At 34.7% G+C, this 12,378-nt stretch overlaps 1 protein-coding gene across 1 annotated transcript; it reads left to right on the forward strand.

Moving 5' to 3' along the window:
• Nucleotides 1-720: 720 nt before the first annotated feature.
• Nucleotides 721-3,631, forward strand: LOC149542648 (uncharacterized). The gene is made up of 6 exons (XM_089795744.1): nt 721-873; nt 973-1,393; nt 1,475-2,067; nt 2,407-2,710; nt 3,373-3,507; nt 3,597-3,631. Exons 1-6 carry the CDS (start codon nt 721-723, stop codon nt 3,629-3,631), a joined length of 1,641 nt encoding a protein of 546 aa, XP_089651870.1.
• Nucleotides 3,632-12,378: the final 8,747 nt, after the last annotated feature.

Below are 12,378 nucleotides of genomic sequence, written 5' to 3' on the forward strand. Positions count from 1 at the left end.
TTTTGTTATAACTTTAGTAAAGGTTTAAACAAACCTTTACGGGTTTGGTGGTTGCCAAAACCAGTTCTTAACTGTTTGGCTTCATTGATAAATTCTCTCCGAAATCTTTTGGGAGGGTATGATTTGAGATTTTCTTTTCTGTGTGAAGAAGGACTGAGATATTGAGAAGATTATTGTCCAGCCTGAATAGATGAATTAAATAGTATTTGTAGTGCTTTCTTGCTACTTGATTTTGGTTTATTTTATTCACACTGCAAATTGATTAGGGATGCATATCATATCTGTTGTTTTCTGAATAAAATAGTAGTATTAGCATTGTTTTCTTTTTGTAGAAGTTATTGTTGCAGGAAGCTAGACTCACACAAGAACCTCTAGAAGTTTATTTGGGCAAAAATGCCTCTTGCTCGCATAATCACCATGTGAAGTGGCTTGATTGTGGTGGAGAGCGGATAAGAGGAATGTATATTACTTTCTTCATGGCCATTTGCAGGAATGGGCTACAGTTTGAAGAAACATGTGTTTGGTAAGGCAACATCCCTATGTGCTTGCCATGAATGAACACATGTAACCTGTAAGGTGTTGTTCATATTTGGTGTTTCCCTGTAGTTTTTAAAAAAAATTTCTTCTTTCCATCCAATATTGAGCCTATTATAGGCTTTTTTGTTGTTATCTCCTCATCATATTGGTATTAGAGCGAGACAAGATCTTGCTGGGAAGTGTATGTCTGCAAAAGAATCACAGGCTGAAGCTGAGGCTCACACCATGCCTCCGAAAAGTATGATTCCAGATGCCATCAAAAAGATGATGGAGGAACTTCTGGAAGAGAAGTTGAAGGAGTTGAAGGAGTCCAGTAACAAGGATAAGGAGAATGAGGTGGAAGAAGGTAGCAGTGGAGATGAAGAAGGAGAACAACACCAAGATCTACCAAAGGAATTGCCTGCAGATCAATAGGCATTCGTTGATGCTTTAAAGTCAATAAAAGGAGATATTACTGATAAGCTACCTACATATGGAGGTAGTCTCAATAGTGAGGAAGTGATTGAATGGATTGAAGCAATCACAAATTACTTCGAGTTGAATGAAGTTCCAAAGAATGATAGGGTAAGGCTTGCAAAAGTAAAGTTGAAAGGATCTGCTCTCTCATGGTGGAATTATATTCAAGGAGAAAGGATACAAAATAACAAAAATATGATCTCTTCATGGGAAGTGATGAAGGGAAAAATCAAGGCACAATTTTTGCCTGCAGATTATGAGGTGCAATTGTTTAAGAAGTTGCAAAGCTTGAGGCAGCGAGAGATGGATGTGAATACCTATACAGAGGAGTTCCATAGGTTAACTCTTAGGGCAAAGAAACAAGAGGAGGAACTAGAAAGAGTGGCTAGATATTTAAATGGTCTGAGAATGAACATACAAGAGGAAATCAGCCTCTTGGCCCAAGATACATTGGGGAAGTGTTTTTAACTTGCTCTTAAAGTTGAAGAGAAGTTGAAGAGGAAGAATGATCAGCAACAAGGAGGGAGAAGTGGAAGGAATGACCGAGGTAGGGGAAACTTCAACAATAGAGGACAAGGCCAGAGGTCCCGAGGTGAGTCTAACCCTAAGGAGCAAGTGGGTGACTCAAGTAGCAGAGGAGGCTACGGTGGAAGGGGATCTAATGGAGGAAGGTCAGATGGATCAGGTAGAGGATCCAGGTTCTCAGGAATGAAGTGCTACAATTGTGGTCAGATAGGGCACCCAAAATATAAGTGTCCACAAAGGGCATCTACTTCTCAAAATGGTGAAAGGAGAGTCACTTATGTGCAGGAAGATAATGTGAGTATGAACTCACCAGAAGTTCAATTGATGACAGAGGCTCAAGGAGAAAGTCTCATGTTAAGGAGGACACTTCGTAAGGAACCGCTAAAAGAAGATACTACTCAAAGGAGGGATCTTTTTCGAGTTCAATGCAAGGTGAAAGGTAAGTTGTGCAAAGTAATAATTGATTCAGGTTCCACAGATAACATCATCTCACTTGAAGCTATAAACAAATTGAAGTTAGAGAGACTTCCACATTCTTGTCCATACAAGGTTAGTTGGTTAAACAAAGGGCAACAGGAAGCTGTGAATGAGCAAGCTTGGGTGGAGTTCAATATAGGGGAGTATAAAGATAAAATATTGTGTGATGTCTTGCCCATGGATGCTTGCCACCTCTTGCTTGGAAGACCTTGGCAATTTGACAGGAAGGCACGCCATGATGGTGAGAAGAATTCTTATAGCTTCCAAAAGGATGGAGTAACATACAAATTGAATTCTGAAGGAGAAGAGAAAGGGGTTGGTCAAGTTGGACCAAGTGTGTTGATGGTGGGTGAGAAAGAGTTCATTAATACTCTTGAAGAAGATGGAATAGGCTTTGCATTGGTGCTGAAGCCTAAGGAAGATAGGAAGAAGGAGCGTAGGACAGCAGGCCCGAAAGAAGTTGAAGAGTTGTTGAACCAGTACAAGGAAATCATTGCTGAGGTAATGCCTGAGTCTCTGCCACCAATAAGAGACATAAGTCACCAGATTGATCTTATTCCTGGAGCAGTGCTACCCAACAAGGCATCATATAAGATGACACCACAACAAGATGAAGAGATCGCTAGGCAAGTACAGGAGTTGCTTGACAAGGGGCTAATAAGGAAAAGTCTTAGCCCATGTGCTGTACCCTCAGTTCTTTCTCCAAAGAAGGATGGTAAGTGGCAGTTGTGTACTGATTCTAGGGCTATTAATAGGATAACTATAAGATATAGATTTCCTATTCCTAGAATAGAAGATTTGTTGGATTGTTTGGGGGGAGCTTCATATTTTTCTAAAATAGATCTCAAAAGTAGGTATCATCAAATAAGGATACGAGAAGGGGATGAATGGAAGACAACCTTTAAAACTAATGAAGGGTTGTATGAATGGTTGGTTATGCCATTTGGTTTATCTAATGCTCCTAGTACATTTATGTGACTAATGAATGAAGTTTTGCACGACTTCATTGGAAAGTTTGTTGTCTACCTTGATGACATTTTGGTGTATAGCAGGAATAAGGAAGAGCATTTGCAGCATTTGAGGATGTTTTTTCAAAGGCTACAGGAGAAAAAGTTGAAGATAAACTTGGAGAAGTGTGACTTTTTGAAACAAGAGTTGGTGTATCTTGGATTTATCCAAGGGAGAATTGAAAATGGATCCATCTAAAGTGGAGGCCATCATTAATTGGCCAACACCAAGGGCTGTTGGAGAGGTTCGAAGTTTTCATGGTTTGGCCACATTCTACAGGAAGTTCATAAGGAACTTTAGCAACATTTGTGCACCAATTTTAGACACCATCAAAGGAGGAGGTAACACAATTTGAATGGAATAATGCAGCAAATAAGATTTTTGAGGAACTCAAACAAAAGGTAGCCAAATATCCTGTTCTTGTTTTACCATATTTTAATAAAGTTTTTACAGTAGAATGTGATGCTAGTGGCTTTGCAATAGGGGCTGTTCTTAGTGAAGAAGGTAGACCCGTTGCATTTTTCAGTGAGAAGCTGAATGAGGCAAAGAAGAAATATTCTTCTTATGATTTGGAATTGTATGCCATGGTCCAGGCATTGAAAAAATGGAGGCACTTTTTGCTGCCTAAAGAGTTTATTGTGTATACTGACAACCATGCTCTTAGTTTCTTGAATGGGTAGGAAAGACTCAACCATAGGCACATGAAATGGGTTGAGAGTTTGCAGGCTTATACTTTCACAATCAAACATAAGAAAGGACAAGCCAATAAGGTGGTTGATGCACTTAGTAGAAGAGTGTTAACAGTGCAAGAAGTACAAATCCAAAGCATGGGTGTAGATGCATTGAAGGGAATGTATGCGGAAGATAGAGATTTTAGCGAAGCATATGAGGTTTGCACTAAATTGGAAAATAGTTTTCATTCTAATTTTTTTGAATTTATTGTGCAAGATGGATTGTTGTTTAAGGGCAACCAACTATGTATTCCCAAATGCTCTATGCGGGAAAATATTATTAAAGAAAAGCATTGTGGAGGTCTTAGTGGTCATTTTGGACTCAACAAGACATTAGAATTGGTACAAAGATTTTATTATTGGCCTAAGATGCAAACATACATTAGGAATTTTGTGGAAGGTTGTCTGGTATGTCAAAGAGCAAAGGGAGTATCAACAAATGCTAAACTTTATCAGCCTTTACCCATACCGAACAGACCTTAGGAGTGTTTGAGTATGGATTTTGTCATGGGATTACCAAGGACAAAGATAGGTTATGACAACATATTTGTGGTTGTTGATAGATTTAGTAAAATGGCTCACTTTATTCCATGTAGAACCACTAATGATGCTAGTTATATTGCAGGACTATTCTTTAAGGAAATAGTTCATATTCATGGTTTGCCATTGAGCATTGTATCTGACAGGGATAGCAAGTTTGTGGGCCACTTTTGGAGAACCCTATGGAAGAAGTTGGGCACAAATTTATCTTTTAGTTCAGCCTATCATCCTCAAACAGATGGGCAAACTAAAGTGGTTAATACATCCTTGGGAAACCTTTTGAGGTACTTGACACAAGAACATGGAGGTAGTTGGGATGCTATCATACCTCAAGCAGAGTTTGCATATAATGACTCAGTGAATCGTAGCACAGGCATGAGTCCTTTTGAAGTTGTTTATGGGAGACATCCAAGGGGAGTTTTGAAACTCAAAAATATGGATGGTTTGGAGAAAAGGAGTGGACATGCAGAAGACTTTGCTGAAGCAATGGTGGAAGTGCATGAGCACGTGAGGAAAACTCTACAACATAATAATCTAAAGGTGAAGGCTAAAGCATATTTGAAAAGAAGAAATGTATAGTTCCAAGTTGGAAACATGGTTATGGTTCACTTGAACAAAGATCGGTTACCTCGGGGCAGCCATACAAAGTTGATGATGAAGAAGATTGGCCCGTGTGAAATTTTAGAAAAGTATGGAGAAAATGCTTACAAAGTGGCATTGCCTCCACATGTAGCTATTTCACCTATATTTAATGTCTCGGATCTCATATTGTATAAAGGTTCAAACAAAGAAGTCGGTACAGAAGCAACAACACATGAATCAAATGACTAGATTCAAGAATTGCCTTCTAAAGAGACACCCCAAATGGAAAGTATCATCAATAGTAGAGAAGCAATGAGGACAAGACACAAAGTACACATGGAGTATTTGGTTAAGTGGAAGGGCCTTCCAGATTCTGAAGCTACTTGGTTGCCAGAAACATAAATTCTAAGGCAAGGTGGGGATATACAACAGTTGGTCTCCAAGAGGACTTGAGACAAAATTCACCCTCGGGAGTATGCTGCAGGAGCAAGTGTTGGGCACAGAAATAAATTTTTGGTTTGCAATTGTGATGGTGTTTAAATGTTTTTTGTTATTATTAAATTTTAGGGTTTGAGTTGCATTCAGGGTGGTGTTTAATTTTAGGGTTTAATTAATATTTTGTTATAACTTTAGTAAAGGTTTAAACAAACCTTTACGGGTCTGGTGGTTGCCAAAACCAGTTCTTAACTATTTGGCTTCATTGATAAATTCTCTCTGAAATCTTTTGGAAGGGTATGATTTGAGATTTTCTTTTCTGTGTGAAGAAGGACTGAGATATTGAGAAGATTATTATCCAGCCTCAACAGATGAATTAATTAATATTTGTAGTGCTTTCTTGCTACTTGATTTTGGTTTTATTTTATTCACACTGCAAATTGATTAGGGATGCATATCATATCTGTTGTTTTCTGAATAAAATAGTAGTAGTAGCATTGTTTTCTTTTTGTAGAAGTTATCGTTGCAGGAAGCCAGACTCGCACAAGAACCTCTGGAAGTTTATTTGGGCAAAAATGCCTCTTGCTCGCATAATCACTATGTGAAGTGGCCTGAGTGTGGTGGAGAGTGGGTATGAGGAATGTATATTACTTTCTTCATGGCCATTTACAGGAATGGGCTATAGTTTGAAGAAACATGTGTTTGGTAAGGCAGCATCCCTATGTGCTTGCCATGAATGAACACATGTAACCTGTAAGGTGTTGTTCATATTTGGTGTTTCCCTGTAGTTTTATTTATTTATTTCATCTTTCCATCCAATACTGAGCCTATTATAGGCTTTGTTGTTGTTATCTCCTCATCATTGTGTTCTTTCCATCCGTCATTAGAGAAAACTTAAATTTCCATCATTTTCATTTTAAAAAAGAAAAAAAGAAAAAGTGAATATACCCTTTGGATCTATGCATAATTATTCTTTTGAAATAAAGTTATCGTTTCCTATTTTTGTGTAATGAATATGAATTAAATTTGAACATTTGAAAAATCTATAAAATTAATTAAATTTAATAGAAGCCAAGAAATTAAATCAATAATAGATTTTTATTGCTACCTCAAGTCAAGCATGTAAAATATGCATCAAAATAATTTCCAAACAAATAAAAATGAAAAAAATTACTCAAATTTGAAACTCAAACGAATGACAATTTTCTCTTAGTTCTTTTTCAAATTGAGAAGTGATCCACAATTAACTCACTCACACCTTTCATGTTTTCTATGCTATTCAATTCCAAGCCCATGATATGCAATGCTAACTCAAATTCTATTGATTTCAATTTTTTCAAAAAACATGGGCTGAGAATTTCATTCAAGATCAAAGAATGAATAAAAATAATGGGCCATTTCCTCTTTATTCACTTTTTTTATTTTTTAATAATATATCTTATTCTTTTTAAAATATTTTGTATAAGTAATTAACATTTTAAAGTTATTTCTTTGTTTCAAAGTGTAAATGAAATAATTCTTGTTAAATGAGTGATCAAATATTGACATTGATGGAAATATATCTCATTTGCATGATTTCTTGTGATGAAAATCAATTTTTTTATGATAAGGATGCAAAAATGCCCAAGTCCACAAAGGAAATGCAACATATAGTTGGGAATTTTTGGCCAGGGACAATAAAAGAATTATCAGGTGAGGCCACAATTCCGAGAATATGATATATATATATATATATATATATAGTGTGTGTGTGTGTGTGTGTGTGAGAGAGAGAGAGAGAGAGAGAGAGAGAGAGAGAGAGAGAGAGAGAGAGAGAGAGAGAGAGAGAGCTATTAGTATGGTTTCTTGAGTTAATATAAATTCTAGCATATGTTTTTGTGATGTGTAGAACATGTCTAGTATGAGATTGTTTTAGGAAAGTTTTGGTAATCGAGTATTTTGGCTAGCAAATTGAATTACCTTACCAATTAAATTTCTTAGCAATAGTGGGATAAAGTCAACGACTTAAATCTTGAATAGTGTGGTCCACTTCTATATTTTTGTAAATGGATGGACATGCTTTGTGAAGAGGTTATTAAAGTCAACTAGATCAATGAATTATATGGGTATAAATAAAAATGCCTTTTGGCATGCGAGTGGGTGTGGGTTAATGTGATGGTATATTGATGTGATGTGTGAGCCTTGATGCTGAATTAAATATTTAAATAGATGCAATCTTTAGCGGAATCAATCAAACATTATGATGCTATGTAATATTTCATTTTTGATGCAATACTTCTATTGTGTCTGGACTGGACTATAACCTTTATTCTTGAGCAGTGCGATCTCTTTTTGTTCTCACAACTCTTAATAGGGTTGCTGATCTCTAACAAGAGCACATCTCCTAATAGAGAGACATGCACCAAATTCTATATAATGAATCCTAACATGGAAATATCTCCTAATAAAGTTACTTCCAAATTAGTGCATAATCTTGTAGATTTAATCCCCACTAGGGTTTTTCCTTGGCCAAGGTTTCCTCATGAACAAATCATGGTGTTATGAGTTCTTCTATGGTGTATGCTTTATTTTTATGCATTGTAATTTATTTTTACATTTGGTTAAGTTGTAAATTAATATTGGTTTAAAATATCGCAACACTATTTCACCCCCACCTTAGTGTTGCTTGATCCTAACAATTGGTATCGGAGCCTAGTTCCTCAAAAGAAGTCTTACAATTTGAGGAGGATCCTAATGGATGCAAGCCACTTCTAGAGGAATTTTGAAGAAGAAATTGAGGACTTGGATAAAGCCAATGCATATAAGGAAAGGTTAAAATCAAAGCTTAAAGATTCAAGGGATTACATAACAAAACTTATGCAATATATTGATGTATCAAGGGTTAAGAGGAAGAAACTATTTGAGAAAATACAAGATAAGCCCAAGGTAATTGAGATTGAAACTTCATTAGATATGATTGAGAAACTTGAAAAGGAAAAATAATCACTTTAAGTTTGAGAGAACTACTCTTTAGAAGGCCAAAGATATTGAAGATGTAAAAGAACAAAGTGAACAACTTTGTTAGCATGAATGCTGAGACTATTCATTTGAGGGAGTCTATTGACATGTTTGGAGAGATGATTGATTGCTTATGTGTTTCATTCATGACTTGGTTTGTCATTGATGTCAACATATATGCTTTCTGGATGGAATAGCCAGTGTTGCAGAGAGAGTTTTGGTTAGCACGTTTATAGGATGCAATATTATGTTCTACAAGGTTAGAATCATGTTTGTGGATATGTATTTATGATGTATCTAAGTGTGCAAAAAGGAACATGAAGGTTGGAGTGATTTATGGTAGTTTTACGAAAGACACGTTGTAGGCCAGTGTGTAGGAAATAAAGTGTTGGCAATTGAGTTGTATCTATTTAGTGAGGTTGAAGTTTGTTCAAAAAGATTGAATTTTGGTTGAAGATATGTTCATGGAAATGTGTTTGAGGTATGAGAATTGGTTAATTATTATGTGATGGTCACTGAAGTGTAACGTGTCATATTTTCACTATCAGACCGACTCAGAGTTCGAATTTGTTTTGGAGGAATAATTGTGATGTAACATGTAATGTAATATCTTATAAGGTCCTATACTATTCATTGTACATTGGGGAAGCCTTAAGGATGAATCAATTAGTTTCTTTAGGACTTGGTATAAAGGAAAGATATTTTCCTTGGTTATAATTGTCTCATTATGTAATTCTAATTATATGCAAACTATGGATGCAAATTTGATGAGATTAGAGAAGAGAATGATGATGTGTTAATAACTTCAAAGGAAATGTAGTGGAAAGATAAGTTGTATCAATCAATTCACCCTTGGATATTTTATCCAAAGAATTTTTATGTAAAGATAATTCTAAAGAGATATGGATAATGAGTTCAGTTGAATTCCTTTCAACTCTTAATAGTTGAAGTGGCTCTTAACAGGGTTAGAATCTTCTAGAAGGGATTCAAAGCCTCCTAATAGGGACTACATGTACTGATTGTATATAATTGGCTCCTAATAGAGTCTTATCCTTTTACAAGGAACTTTTATACTAGCACATCATATTGTGGGCATCATTCCCACTAGGGTTTTCCCTTTGATCAAGGGTTTCCCTAGTTAACATATCTTGTGTTACTATGCATGGTTGTTTCATCTAGTGGTTATATGTTTTGAATTTCATAAATTTTATTTAAGTAGTTTAAACAACACAACTAATTCATTCCCTCCCAGTTTTATTGGCAGACTTTACTTTCTAACAAAAAAAACTTTAAAGATCAACATATATGAATGCCACAATTTGAATACTCAACTTGGATAGATGAAGTTGGAACTCGAGGATTCAAGATCTAAGTATAAGGACCTTGAAAAGTACACTAACATTGTCAAGGGGGAACTTGTTGAGGAAAAGTTACATCTTGAGAAACTCTATTCAAGCAATGAAAAACTTGATGAGAAATTGCAAAAGTAGAAACCTAAGGGAAACATGATTAGGCTTGGTAATCCCAATGTTAAAATCTCTACGAAAGTCAAGGAAAGACAATGCAAGTTCCTATTTAGAGTACACTTATTCAAAATAATGCACGTAGCAAGTAGATCAAGAATATTAAAGGAAGTTGCTATGCACACAAGTATGGACACATCAAGAAAGATTGCAAATGTAATACTAATACTAAGAATTTTAATGATTACTAATTCAATTGTTTTCTTTATGGGCATAAGTCACATGAATGAAAAGCTAAGTCAAATCAAAGGAAAGATGAGTGATGTAATCCTTTATCTAAAATTAAAATACTTGTTTGAGGTAATACTTTCATATCTTCTAAAGTTGCATGTTTTAAGTGTAACAACTTTGAATATATTGGAAGGGATTACAGGTTGTAAGAAAATCAAGGTGGATCAAAGTATGAAAATTTAGTTATAAAAAATATAATAATCTAGGGCATATCGCTACATACTACATATTTAATGGTTTTGTCAACAATAGAAGAGAACCTAATGTTAGAGGCAATCTCAAAAAAAAGAAGAAATAATGGATCTTATCAGTCAAAGTATGATGGCAATTTGAGTGATCACTTTGTGAAATAAAGAAATATTGGGAATTAGAAGGTGTGGAAAGAAAATAATCATAATGATTTATTAAGTAAGGAGGAACCTTTCATTTTTATCCTTCTTATAACAAGCATTGAACCTTCAACACCATCTTGAATTGGCTAAGTATGGCCTTAGGGGGAGCTTTCGTGCAAAAATCAAAATTTCCTTCAAATTGTAAAAGAAAAGTATGTGGCGATGGATTAAAAAGTATGAATTTGCACTATTATTGCGGACTTTCATGGAAACTATCTTTGTAACAATATTTTTTTGGATTGAAAATGAATGAATTAATTACAAGTTGAATTGGATTGATCTAATAGTTGAATTTGATTATTTTCTCACCTTTTGAGTGTCTAGAGATTAAGAAAAAAGTGGTGGAAATAACAGGAAAAAATATTTTCAAAGATTTTAAGCGTAAACCTAAGATTACAACAAAATATATTTAGTTTCATCTTGTGAGATTTTGTGTGTGTTCATTTTCAAATGGTTATGGATATATACACCTCACACATTTGATGTTAAGGAGAGAAATCATTATAACTTTAAGAAACACACTTTTAAATGTATGGAGGATGATCTTGAGGGTACATTTTCCCAAACCCTCTATGAAGTTTTACTTTTGGAGGATATATGAGCCTATATCTACTGCAAATATATTTAGTTTCATCTTGTGAGATTATTTTTGTGTTCATTTTCAAATGATTATGGATGTATGCACCTCATGTATTTGATGTTAAGGAGAGAAAACATTATAACTTTAAGAAACACACTTTTAAATGTATTGAGGATGATGTTGAGGGTATATTTTCCCAAACCCTCTATGAAGTTTTACATTTGGAGGATATACGTGCCTATATCTATTGCAAATATGAGACAATTAGAGATGCACAATTTGGAGTCACCGGAAGGATGTATTGAATGAAGATAGGTGCTTCAAATAAAAAATTAAACATCTAGAAACCCTAAATATGGTGCAAAATATGGACTTTTAGGATTTTGACAAGTTATAATGGGTGAATATTTTTTGTAGCAAAATTCACGATAATTTTTTGTGGTTAGGAGATCAACCAATTAAGATCACCAAAGAACTCATTCACTTAGTAACTTATTTTGATAATACAAGCATAATACCCATTGTGACAAAGACCATCAAGAAGGAAGCTGAAAAGAAAACTAGTTCCAAGTGGGATCAATGAAAAATGATGTTAGATTTATTTACAAGATAATGGGACACAATATACATTACAATAATAGACATAACTCTTTTATAGCTATAATCATCCACGTAGCATACAAGATGGCTGTAGGTCATGAGCACTATGATATTTTTTAGATTCTAAAATGACCATTAATTGAAAACATCTAAAGGATCAAGCATGAAAAGTCACATGTATTCAGGTTTAGATCCCTAATATACACATATTCTTTTATATCATACAAACTTGTTTCTAAACATGCATGCTAGTGCATGGAAAAGTGATGTACCTATTGCCCTTTAGATTGCACAATATTATAGAATACAAGATAATAATCAAATCATAGTGAGTTATTTGGGTTTTTAAAGGAATTTGTGAGAGAGAGAGAGATGAAACTCAAACTCAAAATACACAAGAAGATAGAAAAGATATATACTGCGACTTTGTTTTATGGTTGAAACATATTTCATATGTATAGAAATAGTTGAGCCTGGAGTACAATGGATACCATCTATGGATATGTGTTAGACACCTTCACTATTATACAAAATGTTGAAGACAAACAACGAGAAATAGAGACCATATAAGGAGAAGTATGATTAAGTGTAGGAAAAACTCACTACAATTTCTAGGAAAAAGAAAATAGAAAAAAATATTGAAAAAACCACTAAAAAGGAAGTAATAAAAAAAGAACACATGCCAGAGTTAAGGAGGAAGAATAAAATAGTAAATGAAGCTAAGGTAGAAGCATCTACACCTACAAGGCCAGAAGATGAAGAAA

Source organism: Cupressus sempervirens, chromosome 8 (assembly GCF_028749045.1).
Source record: "Cupressus sempervirens isolate cs-2001-9-10 chromosome 8, ASM2874904v1, whole genome shotgun sequence".
Classification (NCBI taxonomy): domain Eukaryota; kingdom Viridiplantae; phylum Streptophyta; class Pinopsida; order Cupressales; family Cupressaceae; genus Cupressus; species Cupressus sempervirens.